Source organism: Somniosus microcephalus, chromosome 3 (assembly GCF_052327205.1).
Source record: "Somniosus microcephalus isolate GS21.2 chromosome 3, FLI_Smic_1.0, whole genome shotgun sequence".
NCBI lineage: Eukaryota > Metazoa > Chordata > Chondrichthyes > Squaliformes > Somniosidae > Somniosus > Somniosus microcephalus.
The window spans coordinates 156,902,402-156,922,288 of record NC_140989.1 but is presented as its reverse complement, the minus strand read 5'-3'; the positions used below and the strand labels follow the sequence as shown (position 1 = coordinate 156,922,288).

General features: G+C 42.8%; 1 protein-coding gene across 2 annotated transcripts in view; it reads right to left on the bottom strand.

Moving 5' to 3' along the window:
- The window catches only part of LOC147121489 (ral GTPase-activating protein subunit alpha-2-like), a 290,657-nt gene that overhangs the window by 132,485 nt on the left and 138,285 nt on the right, over positions 1 to 19,887 (bottom strand). For both annotated transcript variants that reach the window (XM_085981771.1, XM_085981770.1), the window contains exon 3: positions 15,570 to 15,619. In XM_085981771.1, the coding sequence (XP_085837897.1) occupies positions 15,570 to 15,619 (50 nt within the window). The remainder of the gene's footprint in view (positions 1 to 15,569; positions 15,620 to 19,887) is intronic.

The following is a 19,887-nucleotide window of genomic DNA, read 5'->3' as shown; positions in this document are numbered from 1 at the left end:
GCAGAGTACAGAAGACTGTACATAATATTCTAAAATTGAAACAGAACATGCTGCCGATACATGAAAGATCACTTAGCATCTGTAAAGAGAAAAGACAGGTTAGGTTACTTCAGTTCAGGGCCCAAAAGGTCATATCATATATATTCTTTTTACAAATGCTAACTAACTTGCTCTGTGCTTCCAGCATTTTGTTATTTCAGTCTTCCAGCTTTCCTTTTTTATATCACAATATTCTAAATGTGGTCTTAGAGTCATAGAATGATACAGCACAGAAGAAGGGCATTCAGCTCATCATGCCTGTGCCCTTTGAAACAACTATCCAATTCATCTCACTCCCCTGTTCTTTCCCTATAGCTCTGCAATTTTTTCCCCTTCAAGTATTTATCCAATTCACTTTTGAAAGTTATTATTGAATCTGCTTCCAGATCATAACAACTCACTGCATAAATTTTTTTTTTTCCTCATCTCACCTCTGGTTCTTTTGGCAATTACCTTAAATCTGTGTGTTCTAGTTACTGACCCTTTTGCTACTGGAAAGTTTGTCCCTATCTACTCCATCAAAACTGTTCACGATTTTGAACACTTCTATCAAATCTGACCACTAAGTTATACAGAGTTAAAATAACCTGCCATCGACATTGACCTGTTCTTGCTCTTTTCAGAGCTGGCTGTACCAACGTTTTCTGTTTTGATCTCAAACCTGATCCACAGGCTTTGTGTAAACAGAGAGCAAAAAACTGCAGATGCTGGAAATCAAACAAGAACAGAAAAAGCTGGAACCACTCAACAGGCCTGTCCGCATCTATGGAGAGAACAGACAAGTAACATTCCTGGTGTGGACCCTTCGTCCTAATATCTGATGAAGGATCTTACGAAGGGTCCACATCAGAAACATTAACTTGTCTGTTCTCTCCACAGATGCTGTCAGGCCTGCTGAGTGTTTCCAGCATTTTCATTTTTTGTTCTGTGTTTTCTCTCCATCTCTCCCATTTTTTTGCCTTTTCTTTAAGCAGGTCTCTCCTGCCAGTTATTCAAATATTCTTTCTTTGTCAAAAATGTCTTTAATGCAACTTTCTGTTGGTTGACTGAGATGATCTGTTACATTATCCAAGCATTCCACTGAGGCTCACTCCGTGTTTATTTGTCTTTTTTTCCTCTCCTTTTCTATCTAATTCTATTAATATGCTTAGGCATCTCTTTGCTTTCTACTTCTGAAATCGCAACCCAAAACATTGACTGTTCTCTTCACAGGTGCTAACTGACCTGCTGTATGTTTCTAGTTCTTCCTGTTTTTGTTAAAAACAATCTGTTTCAAATTATAATCATATACACCCTTGAGACTCATTCCTGTATTTGATTAGCAGTGTTAGTAAGAATAGTTTCACATTGACTGGATTCTCTCAGTACAATCAACAATCACACCCAAATCCTCCCACTCACTCTGGCCCGTGAACAATGCCACAGTAGATGTAGCAATAACGCTTTAATTGTTTATTCTACAATTACAATTCTAATTTTTATGTTATATTATTTTCTATCTAAATACTCTATATTAACTTCTAATTAAGTTCCCTTTTTATAATTCTATAATTTTCCCATTCAACATCAATCTGGAACCTAAGTAAGTTTAAGCAAATCTATAATAACAACAGAAAACGCTGGAAAAACTCAGCAGGCCAGGCAGCATCCGTGGAGAGAGAAACAGAGTTAACGTTTCAGGTCGAAGAGCTTTCGTTAGAAGTGGAAAAAAGCAGGAAATGGAATAGATTTTAAAGCAAGTTTAGGGGCTGGGAAAAGGTGGAGGGGATGAAAGAACAAGAGGGAAAGTGAGTGATAGGACAGAAAGCAGGAGAGATTGCGAGACATTAAGAGCTGTTCAAGGCAAGAGGAGGTGGTAATGGGATAGGTTAAGGAACAAAGGATGGCTCTAGAAGTCTGTCTGTCTGTGATAGGGGCCGAGGTTATGATCTGAAATTGTTGAACTCTATGTTGAGTCCAGAGGTTTGTAGAGTGCCTAATCGAAAGGTGAGGTGCTGTTCCTCGAACTAACGCTGAGCTTCTGTGGATCAATGCAAGAGGCCGAGGACGGTGAGATCCAAGTGGGAATGGAGCGGCGAATTAAAGTGACAGGCCACCGGGAGCTCGGGGTCCCCCTGGACTGAATGGAGGTGTTCCGCAAAGCGGTCACCCAATCTGCATTTGGTCTCCCCAATGTAGAGGAGAGCACATCATGAGCAGCGAATACAGTATACTAAATTGCAAGAAGTACAAGTAAATCGCTGTTTCACCTGGAAGGGGTGTTTGGGGCACTGGACAGTGGGAAGGGGGGAGGTATAAGGGCATGTGTTGCATCTCAAGCGCTTGCACAGGAAGGTGCCGGGCGAAGGGGTGCTGGGGGTGGTAGAGGAGTGGACTTGGGTGTCACGGAGGGAGCAGTCCCTATGGAATGCTGAAACGGGAGGTGAGGGGAAGATGCGTTTGGTGGTGGGATCACGCTGGGGGTAGCGGAAATGGCGGAGGATGATCCGTTGAATGTGGAGGCTGGTGGGGTGAAAGGTAAGGACAAGGGGAACTCGATCGTGGTTACGGGGAGGGGGGGGCAGGGGTGAGGGCAGAAGTGCGGGAGATAGAACGGACGCGGTCGAGGGCCGTGTCAACCACAGTAGAGGGGAATCCTCGGTTGAGGAAAAAGGAAGACATGTCGGAAGCACTGGTATGGAAGGTGGCATCGTCGGAGCAGATGCGGCGGAGACAGAGAAACTGGGAGAATGGAATAGAGTCCTTACAGGAGGCGGGGTGGGAGGAACTGTAGTCCGGGTAGCTGTGGGAGTCAGTGGGCTTGTAGTGAATGTTTGTCTTTCTCCACGGATGCTGCCTGGCCTGCTGAATTTTTCCAGCGTTATCTGTTGTTATTTCGGGTTTCCAGCATCCGCAGTATTTTGCTATTGTATAAGCAAATCTATGATTGGCCAGTGGGGAGCTGATGACAACCCACACATGGTCTCCCTGTGTCTGCTAGTTCACCAAGAACTTGCCAGCTAATGTCATCAAGATGATGACCGAACGACCACCTGGTCTGAAAAGCATTCAGGCATCGAACCCACCGGGCTCCATGAGCTGGAAAAAATGAGCAACCCCGACCTGCCCATTCACGAAGAATTGAATAGCCCACCACTAATGCGTTTAAAACACGCCGGCCTTTCTGGGGAAACAGCAGCCAATATTCATGCAGCTGGTATCGACCCACTATCCAGATGAACGGAATCGTGGGACGCATGCAACATAAAGAACCAACACCTCATCACTGACCCAATAGCAGAGATCCCTGGCTTCGACCTCCCGCGAAGAGACTGGAAAGCACTCAACCGAATCCACACAGTGCATGTTCGATGCGGCCACCTGCTCCACAAGTGGAAGGCGAGGGATGACCCGAAATGCGACTGTGGCCATGAGTCCCAGACCATGGAACACATCACATCACATCAACCTGTTCTTTAAGCTCTGTTGCAGGAGGCACCTCATTTCTCCACTCAGCATCTCAGGAGGCCATCGAATGGATTGCCAAACTAGATATCCCATTATAAGTTTTTCCAGTCATATGAAACAACAACAAATTGGCCAGAGACATAGAAACATAGACACAGAAACATAGAAGATAGGAGCAGGAGTAGGCCATTCGGCCCCTCGAGCCTGCTCCGCCATTCAATGCGATCATGGCTGATCATCCAAATTCAGTACCCTGTTCCTGCTTTCTCCCCATACCCCTTGATCCTTTTAGCCTTAAGAAATATATCCAACTCCTTCTTGAATATATTTAATGAACTGGCCTCCACCGCCTTCTGTGGTAGAGGGTTCCACAGGTTCACCATTCTCTGGGTGAAGAAATTCCTCCTCATTTCTGTCCTAAATGGCCTACCCTTTATCCTTAGACTGTGTCCCCTGGTTCTGGACTCCCCGAGCATCGGGAACATCCTTCCTGCATCTTAGTCTGTCCAATCCTGTCAGAATTTTATAAGTTTCAATGAGATCACCTCTCATTCTTCTAAACTCCAGCGAGTACAAGCCCAATCGACCAAATCTCTCCTCATACGTCATTCCTGCCATCCCAGGTATCAGCCTGGTGAATCTTCGCTGAACTCCTTCCATGGCAAGAACATCCTTCCTCAGATAAGGCGACCAAAACTGCACACAATACTCAAGATGTGGTCTCACCAAGGCCCTGTATAACTGCAGCAAGACATCCTTGTTCCTGTACTCAAACCCTCTCACTAGGAAGGCCAATATACCATTTGCCTTCTGAACCGCCTGCTGCACCTGCATGCTTACCTTCAGCGGCTGGTGCACAAGGACACCCAGGTCTCGCTGCACTTCTCCTTCTCCCAATCTATTGCCATTTAGATAATAATCTGCCTTCCTGTTTTTGCCACCAAAGCGGACAACCTCACATTTATCCACGTTATATTGCATCTGCCATGTTTCTGCCCAATCACCCAACATGTCCAAATCATCCTGGAGTTTCTCGACATCCTCCTCACAACACACACGCCCACCCAGCTTTGTGTCGTCTGCAAATTTGGAGATGTTACATCTAGCTCCCTCGTCTAGATCATTAATATATATTGTGAATAGCTGGGGTCCAAGGACCGATCCCTGCGGTACCCCACTAGTCACTGCCTGCCACTCGGAAAAAGACCCGTTTATTCCAACTCTTTGCTTTCTGTCTGCCAACCAGTTCTCTATCCAAGTCAATACCTTGCCCCCATTCCCATGTGCCTTAACTTTACACGCTAATCTCTTATGCGGGACACTATCGAAGGCCTTCTGAAAGTCCAGATACACCACATCCACTGGTTCTCCCTTATCTATTTTACCAGTTACATCTTCAAAAAATTCCAGTAGATTAGTCAAGCACGATTTACCTTTTGTGAATCCATGTTGACTTTGTCCGATCTTGTTACTGTTTTCCAAGTGCTCTGCTATTACATCTTTTATAATGGACTCTAGCATTTTCCCCACTACTGATGTCAGGCTTACCAGTCTGTAATTCCCCATTTTCTCTCTACCACCTTTTTTGAATAGTGGGGTAACATTAGCTACCCTCCAATCCATGGGTACTGTTCCAGATTCCATCGAATGTTGGAAGATGATCAGCAATGCATCTACTATTTCTAGGGCCACTTCCTTAAGTACCCTAGGATTTAGATTATCAGGCCCTGGGGATTTATCGGCCTTCAATCCCATCAATTTCCCTAACACCATTTCCCTACAAATACTGATTTCTTTCAGTTCCTCCCTTTCATCAGACCCTATGTTCCCCGGCATCTCTGGGAGGTTATTTGTGTCCTCCTTTGTGAAGACAGAACCAAAATGTGTATTTAGTTGGTCTGCCATTTCTTTGTTCCCCATTATAAATTCCCCTGATTCTGACTGCAAGGGACCTATGCTTGACTTCAATCTTTTTCTCTTCACATATCTATAAAAGCTTTTACAGTCAGTTTTTATGTTCCCTGCAAGCTTACTCTCATATTCTATTTTCCCCTTCTTAATTAATCCCTTTGTTCTCCTTTGTTGAATCCTAAATTGCTCCCAATCCTCAGGATTATTGCTTTTTCTGGCCAATTTATATGTCCTCTCCTTGGATCTTATGCTATCCCTAATTTCCCTTGTTAGCCACGGTTGAGTCACCTTTTTTGTTTTATTTTTATGCCAAACTGGGATGAACAAATTCTGTAGTTCATCCATGCGGTCTTTGAATGTTTGCCATTGCCTATCCACCGTCAACCCTTTGAGTGACATTCCCCAATCAATCTTACCCAACTCGCGCCTCAGACCATCGTAGTTTCCTTTATTTAAATTGAGGACCCTAGTCTCTGAGTCAACTACTTCATTCTCTATCTTAATGAAGAATTCGATCATATTATGATCACTCCGACCCAAGGGGCCTCGTACAACAAGATTGCTAAGTAATCCTTTCTCGTTACATAATACCCAGTCTAAGATGGCCTGATCTCTGGTTGATTCCTCGACATATTGGTCCAGGAAACCATCCCGTAAACACTCCAGGAATTCCTCCTCCACAGTATTGTTACTAACTTGGTTAGCCCAATCTATATGTAGATTAAAGTCACCCATGATGACTGCTGTGCCCTTATTGCACGCTTCTTTAATTTCCCTTTTAATGCCATCCCCAAACTCCGCCTTACTGTTTGGAGGTCTATATACCACTCCCACTAACGTTTTCTGCCCCTTGGTATTTCTCAATTCTACCCATACAGATTCCACATCATCAGAGCTAATATCCTTCCTTACAATTGTGTTAATCCCTTCTTTAACCAGTAATGCTACCCCACCTCCCTTTCCTTTTTGCCTATCTTTCCTGAATATCGAATACCCCTGGATGTTGAGTTCCCAGTCTTGGCCATCCTTGAGCCACGTTTCCGTAATCCCAACTAAATCATATTCGTTTACCTCTATTTGTGCAGCCAATTCATCCACCTTATTACGAATGCTCCTCGCATTAAGACACAAAGCCTTCAGGCTTACTTTTTTAATGCTCTTAGACCTATTAGAATTATTATTTACTGTGGCCATGTTTGATTTAAACCGTTGATTTCTCTGACTGCCACTTTTGTTTTTCTCCTTCCTTTCTTTTGCTTTTATCCTTGTTTCCCTTTCCTCTGAGTTCTAAAGACCAGTTCTAAAGACTGGTTTCCTAACCAATTAGGACTCTAAACACTAATTGTTTAGGTTGAGTGTGATGCCATCCAAACAAACTTGGTGCAGGGAAGTTCATGGAATTTAGTAAAATGATACAATCATGGCATTGTAATATACAATAGCCCAGATTTTGCTGTGAAAATAACAATGAGGCTAACAGCGCTCACTGTTATTTATGTGCAAATTGGACAGTAATTTCCGGCAAATGGAGACGCACAGTTAAATGCGAAAATCCGGAAGTTGCTCTCCGAGATCCAATACTCCGCCATAAGCTGCGCTAAAACGGCATCTTGCCGTCATGCTCCCCATTCGAACGTATTCAACGGCATGAAGTTGCTGAACTGGCATCGTAAATATGGACTAAACTAACAACAAAAACTTAAAGGGCTTGCCCATTCCAGTCTTAGTACCCTTTTAACAGCGTGGCAAGTCTTAATTACTGCCAAATAACCTCTCTGGCACTAAAAATTAACTTTTACAAGTGTGGAGTCAGCTTTTCATTATTGTTGGGAGATTTTTTTTTTTTTTAATTGTTTTTTGTCTCTTATCTCTCTCAACCCATTCTTTCTTTCCCTCTCTCTTTATTTCACTTACTATATCTGATTGGACATTGAATTCGCTATTCCATCTTACACTTCCTGGTTCAGACTCTGCGCTGCTCATCAACAATTCTTCATTCTGATTGGTTAAGGAGTTACACAGTTGCTTGCCCTGTTCACACAGGTCCCAGTTGCAATTTGCTGTGCAAAACCCCATAGAAAGTCTATGGGCAAGTGCAAGTGTATTCCATGAGTGACTTCAACATTGTAACTAAGGTGGCTGCTTGTTTTCTTCGCTGCATAATTTCACAAGCATCTTGCTGCATGCCATAGCCTTTCAAAATTCTAAACGCTACAAAGTCAGTAAAGTCACATGTGCGACGCATACAGAGTGAGATAGGAGGAGTCAGAGACAAACATATGCAAAGAACCAACATCGAGAGAAAGAGAGCGTGCCTCAGAGATAGAGAGAAATACGAACAGACTCAGTGAGGGGGACAAAAAATAATTGCAAGTTGGGAAGAAACAGGCAGTTACAGAAAAATTAACTCATTTTTATTCTGTCTATGAGCAATACTTAAGCCGCTTAACTGGCAGAGATTAACTAGTATTAAAAATTAAATGTTTAATTACGTGTTATTCTGGGCGCATATCAGAGGAACTTCCTTGCCACTATAGTTACTTCTGTCAGCCTAATGCAGTCCATTATTCTTTAAATAATCAGTTTCTGTTTTAAGGAATAGTTTCTGTGGCACTGATTCATTGCCATGGTGGGGTTTCCCCATTCACAACCTTTCACTGCACTTTTAGTTGTAACTTGCGCTGAAGGGAATAGGGTTTTTCTGGTTGAAGGACCGACTGAAAAGTTCAAACTACTGAATCTACAGCATTTTATTCAGTAGTGAGAAATCAGACTACCTTATGTTTCAAAATTAACATTGAAATATTGAAGGCTTTTCATCAATAAGATATCTGGAAGCTGACAAAGTCAAGAAACTTTTGTAAGAATTTACTTTTTGAAAAAGATTCCCTCAAGCGATTACCTCAATTCCCTCCGGCAATCTCTGGTTGGGAGGGCAGTACCTCAACCAATACTCATTCCTCTGCCAATGTTGGTTCCCAACTGGTCACTGAGAAATGCAGCAGAACCACCCAGGTTTATTCTGTTTTCAAACTTTTTCCTTCCCTTGTGTGAAAATATATAGCTTCCAGTCAGTTCATTCATTACATCCATCCACCCATAAAAGAACCACTAGGACTGAAAAAGTGCCATGTGAGCAGTACAAAAATCAAGTCAATCCATGGCCTAGTCCATTAGTACATACCACCAATATGACCCAAGAAATTTATTTTTAAATAGATAAATAAATCAGTACACCATTAAAAAATTCTTTAAATAATTTGTGGCAATTGTTCTTTGTCCAAAGCAATTATTTTTTTCTTTGAATGAACATTCTTCACCTTTATGCAACAACTTGTGGTGGGGTATCTCTTTATATAATCTTTTGCATATTCATGTTTCGCCACATAAGTAGTGCAAGTACTATAGTTCAATCAGGACTGTTTTTCAATGAAACTGTACACAAAAGGATCCCATACAACTCAGGGTACATTTATACCACACCAAGTGAACAAAGAGTGAATTGCTCCCAAGATCTTTTGGGGTTTGGAGAGCTTATTTAATTGTTCCGACTTCCGAAACCTGTTCTTCCATCCTGGTTTTCAAATCGCCTGGGAGGCCTGTTGATGTCACTGCACCATGCGTATATGCTCAGTGTTGCAACAATTTGTAAAACTTATCAGCAATGAAAATTATTTCATTCACTATCCCTGGGCAGGACAATCATTTAGCTTCCCTCTTTAGCAGCCTTGAGGGCAAAGTTCCAGACTGGCCTTGCTCCGTTGTGCACCTTTGAACCTGAACTGCAGAAAATTTGTTTGCACTGCAGTCTGGGATCTCAGTTCCAGTGCAATCCACTCGAGATCTCTAGCATCAATCGCTACAACATTAAAGTTGGTGTGTAAATGCACCCCCGTTGTTCAGGAGGCTCAGCAATATATTTTGCAAATATAAACACACCTGACTTAAAATTTAGCCCTGTAGTGTATGTACCTTTAAGAGGAACTATGTTTTTGAAGCCCCTGTATACTGTAGTACCAGTTGTGACCACTCAGGTATATAAGCCTGTGTAGCGTCTTGTGTTGTTAGTTCACCTCCAGACTTTGTTCAGTAAACACTTGTTAAATCAACTCTGCATTCCGTGTCTCCATTAACACACGGATCTAACAGTGGCGACGAGTTAGAAACGAACTTACCTGCAATTCGGCAGCACCTCAAGGGGATCGATTCCTCAGACGAAGGTCGAAGCCAGAAGCAAGGGAAAAAAAACAAAAAAAACTGGAAAACGAGGGCCAGGCTTGGTCTCCAGTCTGTGGTTTCCCCAGCTAAACAGGCTGGTGGCAGGTAGTGCACTGATCCTTCCTGGGCTGCGGCGGGCTAGAGCTCGATCGGGTGGCTCTGCAACGGGGCCGGGCAGCAGAATCAACGAGAGAGAGAGAGAGGGTGGAGCACTCAGGGCGCAGCCGGTGCTGCAAAGCAGGTCGGCGTTCGGACCGAGCAGAGGGAGTGGAAAGTCCCAGAGGGTCCGCTCCACGACGGGAACGGTTCTCCAAGTAACGGAGAAACTACTGAAGCGATATAAAAAAAAATAGAAATACCGCGAAAAGCTGCAGCTCGCAACAGGAACCGCGGAGAACAGCGTTGGCAGCAGCGGCAGCGACGGGAAAGCGCGGGAGGCGCCATCTTAACTCGGCGGGGAAGAAAGAAAAGCGCGGGAAGCGCCATTTTAGGTTTTCAAGATGCCGAAGACTGGCAATATTACTGCTTTCGATAGTGATATAGAAGATTGGACCACATATGTGGAAAGAGTGGAGGTATATTGCAAGGCGAATGAAGTAGCGGATGATAAAAAGGCATCGGTACTTCTAAATCTGATGGGCGCAAGGACATACGGGCTGTTACGAAAATTGATCACTCCAGTCAAACCGATGGACAAGAATTTTAAGGAGATTGTTGATACCTTACAGAAGCACTTAAACCCAACACCGCTGCTGATAGCGGAACGATTCAAATTCTTCAGGTGGAATCAGCACAAGAATGAAAGTAACGCTGATTACCTCACCGAATTACGAAAGCTGTCAAAGCACTGCCAATTCGGGGCAGGACTGGCACATTCTCTACGAGACAAATTCGTCTGTGGTCTCCTAAGCGAAGGAACACAGAAAAGACTATTTTCTGAGAAAGATTTGACACTGGACAAGGCTTTCAGTGTGGCTGTATCATACGAAGCAGCAGCAAGAGGAGCTGCAGAGATACAGCAAAAGCCACAGGACTTCAGCACCCATGAAATGACACAGGGTTTCGAGAGATGTTATCGCTGCGGCAGATCCACCCATGACCAGAGGGACTGCTGGTTCAAGGACAAAGCATGCAGGCAATGCAGAAAGATGGGACACCTTGCACGTGTATGCAGATCTGGAAAGAAATCCGCAGACAGTAAAAAGGTCAATAAGGAAAAGTACAGAAAGGTACAAATGATGACGGACAGTAGCTCCGAAGACCAGAAGAGCGATAGCGACTCCGGAAACAAGAGACTAAGCTGTCTCAAATTACATAATGTAATTGCCAAAGAAGATTACCAGACCATTTGGGTTACCCTCACGATAGCGGGGTCCCCAGTCAAAATGGAGCTAGATACAGGATCAGCTCTGACCGTCATGAGTCGACGGGATTACGAGCGGCTATTTCCACATATACCTTTGAAAGACACATCCATTGTCTTGAAGACATATACGGGGCAGAAAGTATACCCCAGAGGGAAAATAAGGGTGCCTGTTGTATACAACGGCAAGGAAATACAGAAGTTGTATTTATACGTTCTGCAAGATGGTGGTCCGCCGTTGTTGGGACGTGAATGGATCAGAAAGATATGTTTAGACTGGCACTCCATTCAGGCACTGACGGTGACCAGTAAGAAAAAAAAACGATGATGACGTCATACCTGGACGATTAAAAGAAATCTTGGCTAATGCCAAAGAAGTGTTTCAACAGGAACTAGGAACCCTGAAAGGCGCCACCGCCTCAATAAAAGTGGAAGATGCGGCAATTCCGAAGTTTTTTAAGGCAAGGCCGGTGCCATACGTAATTCGTCCAGCCGTCGAGGCAGAGCTGGAGAATTTGGAAAAAGCAGGCATGTTATCCAAGGTAGATTGGAGCGAGTGGGCAACACCCATCGTCCCGGTCATGAAGAAAACGTTGAATAATGATAAATCTGAAGAACAGAGAAAAGTTCGCATCTGTGGGGACTTCAAGGTGACTGTAAACCCGGTTCTTCACACGGTACAGTATCCTCTTCCGAGGATAGAAGATATTTTCGCCTCACTATCCGGAGGGAAACGTTTCACCAAAATTGACTTAGCACAGGCATATCTACAGATGGAGGTTGAGGAGGCCTCTAAAAAGTATCTCACGATAAACACACACAAAGGCCTGTACCAGTACAATCGACTGGTTTTCGGAGTGGCATCAGCTCCGGCTATCTGGCAAAGAGCTATGGAGCAAGCCCTGCAAGGGATTCCGGGGACTCAATGCTACCTAGACGACATCCTTGTAACAGGAGAAAACGACAACGAGCACCGTGCCAACTTGGAGCAGGTGCTCACGAGGCTGAGAGAACGGGGCCTACGAGCAAATCGCCCCAAATGCGAATTTTTCCAGAAACAAATATCATATTGTGGCCATGTCATTAACGAAGAAGGGTTGCATAAGTCACCTGAAAAAATTGAAGCGGTCGCAAAGGCCCCAGCGCCTGAAAATGTCTCACAATTAAGGTCGTTCCTGGGATTAGTAAATTACTATCATAAATTTTTACCAAACTTGTCGACGGTTCTGCACCCGCTTAACGCACTGCTACAAACGGGAGTAGTTTGGAAATGGAGCGAAGACTGTAAACGTGCCTTCCATAAATGCAAAGGCTTGATCACGTCCAGGGAAGTGTTGGCTCATTACAACCCATCACTGCCAATCAGACTGCGTGCGATGCATCCCCTTACGGCGTAGGAGCGGTATTATCGCATAGATTCCCTGATGGCTCGGAGCGGCCGATAGCTTTTGCGTCACGCTCATTGAACTCAGCTGAGTGTAACTATACCCAGATCGACAGGGAGGCACTCAGCCTGGTGTGGGGGGTAAAGAAATTCAACCATTACCTACACGGACAAAAGTTTACCTTGTTGACTGACCATCAACCCCTCATCTCCATATTCAACCCTAAAAAGGGCGTTCCCATTATGACAGCGCAAAGGCTACAGAGGTGGTCCCTTTTCCAAGGGGCACACCAATATGACATACAGTACAAAGGAACAAAACAGCACGGGAATGCTGACGGGTTATCGCGCCTACTGTTGCCAACGGTGGAAGAGGCGCCTACAGTGGACCCAGTGGAGATATTCCACTCGACCATAGTCGAATGTCTACCGGTGACAAATTCTACCATTGAAAAGGAAAAGCGAAATGACCCGACTCTCTCACGAGTCTACGATTTAACGGTGAAGGGATGGCCAGCACATGGCGAACCACTGTTGCCAGCATTCTTGCAAAGAAGAGAACAGCTGTCAGTGTGCCGAGGAACCTTGATGTGTGGATCCAGAGTGGTGATTCCACCCAAACTCAAGGATAGAGTGCTAAAGGAGCTTCACGAGGGGCATCTGGGTGGAGTGAAAATGAAGAACTTAGCCAGAGCGTTTGTGTGGTGGCCAGGTATCGATGGAGACATCGAAGAAATGACCAAGAGCTGCCTAGGATGCCAGAAGGTCCAAAACGCCCCACCACAAGCCCCTCTACATCCATGGGAGTGGCCCTCATCTCCATGGCAAAGGGTACATATCGACTTTGCTGGTCCATTTATGGACTCAATGTTCTTAATCGCGGTGGATGCACACTCCAAGTGGCCGGAGGTAATAAAGATGTCCTCCACCACCACGGAAAAAACCATCACAGTATTAAGGACCATATTCGCCAGGAATGGGCTGCCTGAACAGATCTGTTCTGATAATGGACCGCAATTTGTATCCGAAGAATTCAGGAAGTTCTTAAAAAACAATGGGGTTAAGCACTACACGTCCGCCCCATACCATCCCGCCACCAATGGATTGGCTGAAAGGTTTGTCCAGACCTTCAAGGAGGCCATAAAGGCCATGGGTAATGAAGACATAAATCTACAACATAAGGTAGATAACTTCTTGTTTGCATACAGGAATGCAACACATGTGGTTACAAACCAAACCCCCGCCATGATGTTTTTCAATAGAAGACTAAGATGCCAGCTGGATTTGGTCAAGCCAAACGTCAGAAGGGATGTAGAGAACCGGCAATTTCAAAGCATGAATGAAAGGCCAACTAGAACCTTCCAGATAGGTCAACCAGTTTTGGCCCGGGACTACCGTACCGAGAAATGGCAGCCTGGAACTATTTGCACACGACTAGGACCGCTGATGTATACCGTGGACATTGGAGAAAGCATAATAAGGCGCCATGCTGACCAGATCATAGAGAGTCATCCGAAAAAGGACAACCTACACCACAACTCTATACGCCTAGTGATGAAGCAGAGATACCCATAGTATCTACCTCCGATCCGGTGATACTGGAACCAGATAAACCCGACACTAGCATTGAAGCCGAATCGACCTTGCCAAAAGAACCTACTACACCACCGAGGCATTATCCGGACCAAGTCAGGAAGCCTCCAGAGTGACTGAATTTGTAATTGATTAACTTCAGCAAATGTGTATATTATTGTTCTTGTAAAAATGTTATTTAATGATTACTTAAAATGTTATGTACTATTTATCTAAAAAGGGGAGGAATTGTAGTGTATGTACCATTAAGAGGAACTATGTTTTTGAAGCCCCTGCATACTGTAGTACCAGTAGTGACCACTCAGGTATATAAGCCTGTGTAGCGTCTTGTGTTGTTAGTTCACCTCCAGACTTTGTTCAGTAAACACTTGTTAAATCAACTCCTGCATTCCGTGTCTCCATTAACACACAGATCTAACAAGCCCCACTGTTGAAAATTCCATAATAATAAAAATTATAGATGAAGTTTCAGTTGAGCACTGTTCCTTGCATGATTTAATGCTTTACATATTTTTCTTTGCAAGTTAATTTAAAGACAGATATGCAATCTGAATAGAATTTAACATTTATAAAGCAGCTTCTTGATGCACTCAATAAGAGTCACCCCTCCTCCCAAACTCTCCAAACCACTTCAGTTTTGGAAGATGGTGCAAGCCTATCAATTCCACACTTTACATTGTGTAGCTAAACTTGTCAGATTCCTAACATAGTACTTTCTATTTTTTGGAGCCCAAATTACACAATCACAAAAGCACATCGATCACTTAGGTTATTTCTTGCATGACTGAAATGTTTTTCTACCAAAATAACATAAGGTCACGTTAAGTTGTACAACAGTTTAAATAACTTCATTGGCATTATATTTACTAAATGCATAAAATAAAATTGAAATGTTAAATGTTGGTAACTAATTTGTGCACAATATTGAAAGTGAGCCTTTAAAAAAAAAAAATCAAATCATGTTACAGCACAGAAACAAGCCATTCAGCACTTCAAGCTTGCACTGGTCTTTTTCTTCATGAGCTACCTAATCTAATTCCACTCTCCTGTACCCTTCCCATATGCTGTAATATTCCTCTTTTCAAACAATTCGTTCCCTTTTAAAATAATTTGCAAATGCTACTTCAATTATTTGTAGCAAAAAAGTCCATATTCTAATCAGCCTCGGTGTAAATAAATGTTTTCTAAACCTCTAATTCATTTTGTGATTAACTTAAATTTGTGTGTTCTCAAATACAATCTCACCAACCAGTGTGCACAATCGATCACTATTTATTTTACTGTAATCTTAAGGCCTTTAATCAGCTCACCCCTTAACCATCTCAGCTCCACTGAAATCAGTCCTAACCTCTCAAGTCTCTATTCATAACGCTCAACCCCGATGACATCCCAGTGAATCCACGCTGTACCTTTTCTATTACTTTTATATCCTTCCTACAAGGGAGAGCCTAAAACTGTACACAATATCCCAACTGATCTCACATGTGCACTTGCTACTTCCATCCTTACACAATGACAAGGAGGAGAACATTAATGGTCAGCCATGGACACGACTAGATCATTCAAACAAAGAATATTTCTTACAACTGTAGTTCATTGGCAAATATGACTTACCTCAAATACAAAGAGAATGGAGTCCAGCTCCTCCCTCTGTGACTTATTCCCTAAACCCACCCCAAAAGAAAGAAAAATTAGCGACTTCTGCATTTTCAAGTACAATATGCACAAGAACTATTTCAATTGTGGTTAAGCAGCATATCATATATGACTAGAAAGCATCACAGAATGGTTCAGATGACTTTGAAAATCATAAAACAAAATATCTGCATCACATGAACCCCAAGATTCACATCTGCTTTTTAACAGAACAGGTATTGTGGCATAGTGGTTAGCACTGTTGCCTCACAGCGCCAGGGACCTGGGTTCGAATCCGGCCTCGGGTGACTGTCTGTGTGGAGTTTGCACATTCTCCCCGTGTTTGCGTGGGTTTCCTCCGGGTGCTCCGGTTTCCTCCCACAGTCCAAAGATGTGCGGGTTAGGTTGATTGGCTATGATAAATTGACCCTTAGTGTTAGGGGGATTAAATACGTGGGGTTACTGGGATATGTGTTGGTGTAGGGGTTATGGGGATCGGGTGGGATATGTGTCGGTGCAGGCTCGATGGGCCGAAATGGCCTCTATCTGCACTGTGGGGTTTCTGTGAATTCTGTGAATATTCAAAATACTAAAAACACTTACCAGATGAACAGATTCATAAAGATAAACATAATAGAGGTTAATGATAAAGGAATAAAGCTCCAAGTGTACCATGTGACTCAATAAAGCAGCATGAATTTTTATTAAACTATTTGAAACTTGAAAAGAACATATGCCTTGTATACAACACTGTTAGTGTTGTGCTACAATCAACAGCTGGTTTGACAATCCCTTCATGATGGTAAACCTGCATTTCCAATGGCCTGACAGACAAGGGGCTTTGAGCGTCACTCAAAATTTAAATTAGCAACAGGCAAAATAAGGTCAGAATCAAGGAGTGAATCTTAGGAGAGCCAATATCGAAATCAAAATGAGGATTTAAATTTGATATTAAAAAGAAAGAGTGCAATATCTAACAAAATGGGAGAGCACACTTAATGAGTTGAATTACTTATTCCTTCCCTATGTTTCTGTAAGTAGAGTTGAAACCTATTGTTTTAGAAAGCTCCAATGGATACGATATAGTGAGTTCTCCCATTTGTAAAGCAGGAATTAAGCCACACCACACACTGTCACTGTATCCTGTAGATCTCAATTAGTCAAGATAATAAATGTTTAGTGCTTTAGTTGAGATTAATATTAGATTTGAGAGGGTGTAGGGGAGTCACTAACTTAGGTTTTAAATTTACATAATGCAAACTTTGATGAGATGAGAAATTAATTGACCACAGTAAACTGGGATGACCTGTCAATGGGTAAATCTACAAACAGTGGAAAGTATTCAAAGAGGTATTTGGTACAATACAAAAACAGTACATACCGCTAAAAGGCAAAGGCGCCCCTTGTGTATTTAAACAACCATGGTCAACAAATGAGGTAAGAGACAGTGTCAAATTCAAAGGAAAAGCTCATACAAATGCAAGGAAAAGTAGAAATCCAACAGACGAGAACTATAAAAAGTACCAAATGGATACAAAGAGAGAATAAGAGGTGCAGAAATGGAATATGAAAAAGCCTGTAAGGGATATCAAAGTTAACAGCAAAAGTATTTATAAACATATTAAGAGAAAGAGAGTGGTAAGGGAAAATGTGGGTCTATTACAGACAGATGCAGGTGAGACTATAATGGACAATAAAGAAATGGCAGACTTAAGTTAGTACTTTATACCTATTTTCACAGTGGAGGAAGAAGACACATTACCAGTGGTACAGGGAGTCAACAGGGAACCTAAAAATAAGTCAAAGGGAGGAACTTATTAGATTTAATACAAATAAAAAAAAGGGTAATGGAGCAGATAATTGGACTTAACACAGACTGATCTCCAGGGCCTAATAGTTTCCACCCTAGGGTAATAAAGAAATAAGTGAAGAAATTGAAGATGCTTTCTCATAATTTTCCAAAGTTCTCTACATTTGGGAATTGTACTTTTGGATTGGAAAATTGCAAATATCACTATTATTTAAGAAGGGAGGGAGGGAGAAAGCTGGTAACTACAGACCTGTCAGTTTAACATCAATTATGGGGGCGTTGCTGGAATCTATCATCAGGGCAGAGTGACTTGAGTACTTGGACAAGCATGAGCTGATCGAGAGGCAACATGGATTTATGAAGGGTAGGTCATGTCTGACTAATTCAGTTGAATTTTTTGGGGTGGTCATTAGCTTAGTGGATAGAAGAGTGTCTATGGATGTTGCCTATAATGGACTTCCAGTATGCATTTGATAAGGTTCCGCAGAAGAGATTAGCAAAAATGAAAGCACACGGATTTGGAGGTAACCTTGTGACATGGGTTGGTAATTGGTTGGGAGTTAGGAGACAGAGAAGACAGATAAATGGAACATTCTCTGATTGATGGAATGTAACTAGTGGTGCTCCTCGGGGATCTGTACTTGGGCCTCAGCTTTTCACTATATTTATAAATGACTTAGACGAAGTAATAGAGTGTTGGAAATCCAAGGTTACAAATGATATTAAGTTTGGAGGCATAGTAAATTGCATAGTTGGGAGCAAGAAGTTACAAAGACAGACTAAGTGAGTGTGCAAAACTGTGGCATATGGAGTTCACTGTGGGGAAGCACGAGGCCTCCACTTCAGGTCTGCGAAAGACAAATCGGAATATTTTCTTAATGGAGTCTAGGAGCTGTGGCGGAGCAAAGGGATTTACATACTCAGCTACACAAATCACAAAAAGCTAGTGCATAGGTACAAAAACTAATCAATCAAAAAGGCTAATGGAATGTTGTCCTTTATCTCAAGAGGGCTGGAATACAAAGTGAGGAGGTGAAGCTTTAGTTGTACAGCGCCTTGGTCAGGGCCCATCTGGCATACTGCATTCAGTTTTGGGCACTGCATCTAGGAAAGATGTATTGGCTTTGGAGGGGTACAGCACAGATTCAGCAGAATAATACTGGAGCTGAAAGGGTTGAATTACGAGGACAAGTTGCACAGTCTTGGCTTGTATTCCCTCGAGTCCAGAAGGTTGAGCGATGATCTAATTGAGGTTTTTAAAGTGATAAAAGGACACAAAAGGGTAGATACAGAGAAACTATTTCCTATGATGGGAGAATCCAGAACAAGGGGGCATAATCTTAAAATTAGGGCTAGCCCACATGGAGTGATAATCGGGAACAGTTTTTTTCCCCACACAGAGGGTAGTGGAAAGCTGGAATGCTCTGTCCCAAAAGCTGTGGATGCTGCATCAACTGAAATGTTCAAGACTGAGATCGATAGATTTTTGTTAGGTAGGTAAGGGTATCAAAAGATATGGAGCAAAGGTGGGTAAATGGAGTTGAGGTACTGATCAGTCATGAACGGCCTTAAGGAGCTGTATGGCCTATATTCTAGACAAGTAGCAGACAGAGAGAAGTATGAGGTGATGCATTTTGGAATGAGAAACAAGGAAACAAGGAATGAGAGTATGCACTCAATGGAAAGACACTAAAGGGGGTAGACAATAAGAGGAACTTGGTGAGTCAAAAAACTTAATTCCTTACAAGTGCAAGTAGACTATGACCTAAAAAAGGCTAATAGCATTTTGGATTATATAAATAGGGGCACAGTGCACAAGAGCAAATGGGTTATGATAAACAGGCAATGGTTAGATTATAGCTAGTGTACTGTGTGCAGTCTTGGGCATACTTTTACAGAAAATTCATCAAACCTATCAAGCATGGATGGTGTAGATTCACCAGACTAATGCCAGGCATGAGGAATTAGTTCTTGATTACTCTAACAAAGAGCCAGCACAGACATGATGGGCTGAATGGTCTATTCTTGTCCTATGGTTTAACTTCTAAATAAAACATCTGCTGTGCCTTTGTACCTCATTTCCAGTGATAAATAGCATTAGCTTAAAACATGATAAAGTGTCTCCCATTTTTCTTCTCTGGCAGGATGCTAGATGAAATCTCTTCCATCTGCTGGCTGCAACAGTCCAATGCGAGTTGAGTTAGGACAGTCCAACCAGTTTTTTGTAAACATGGGCTCACAACACCAAACTTCTGCTATTGGGCACCAATTTCATTAAACTGACAAACTCAATCTGAGATACCACACGGCAATTAATGTAGGAAATGGAAAAATTAGAGCCTTGTACAATAGCAGGTGCTCCTCCAAGGTAGTGGCTGAGGCACATACTTGGGCAGGGTTGAGGGAGCTTTATTCTCAATCTGACCTTACTATACCTGACCTGTGATTGCTTATTTCTGAGATCCAATGTCCAAAATGGAGTGTTTC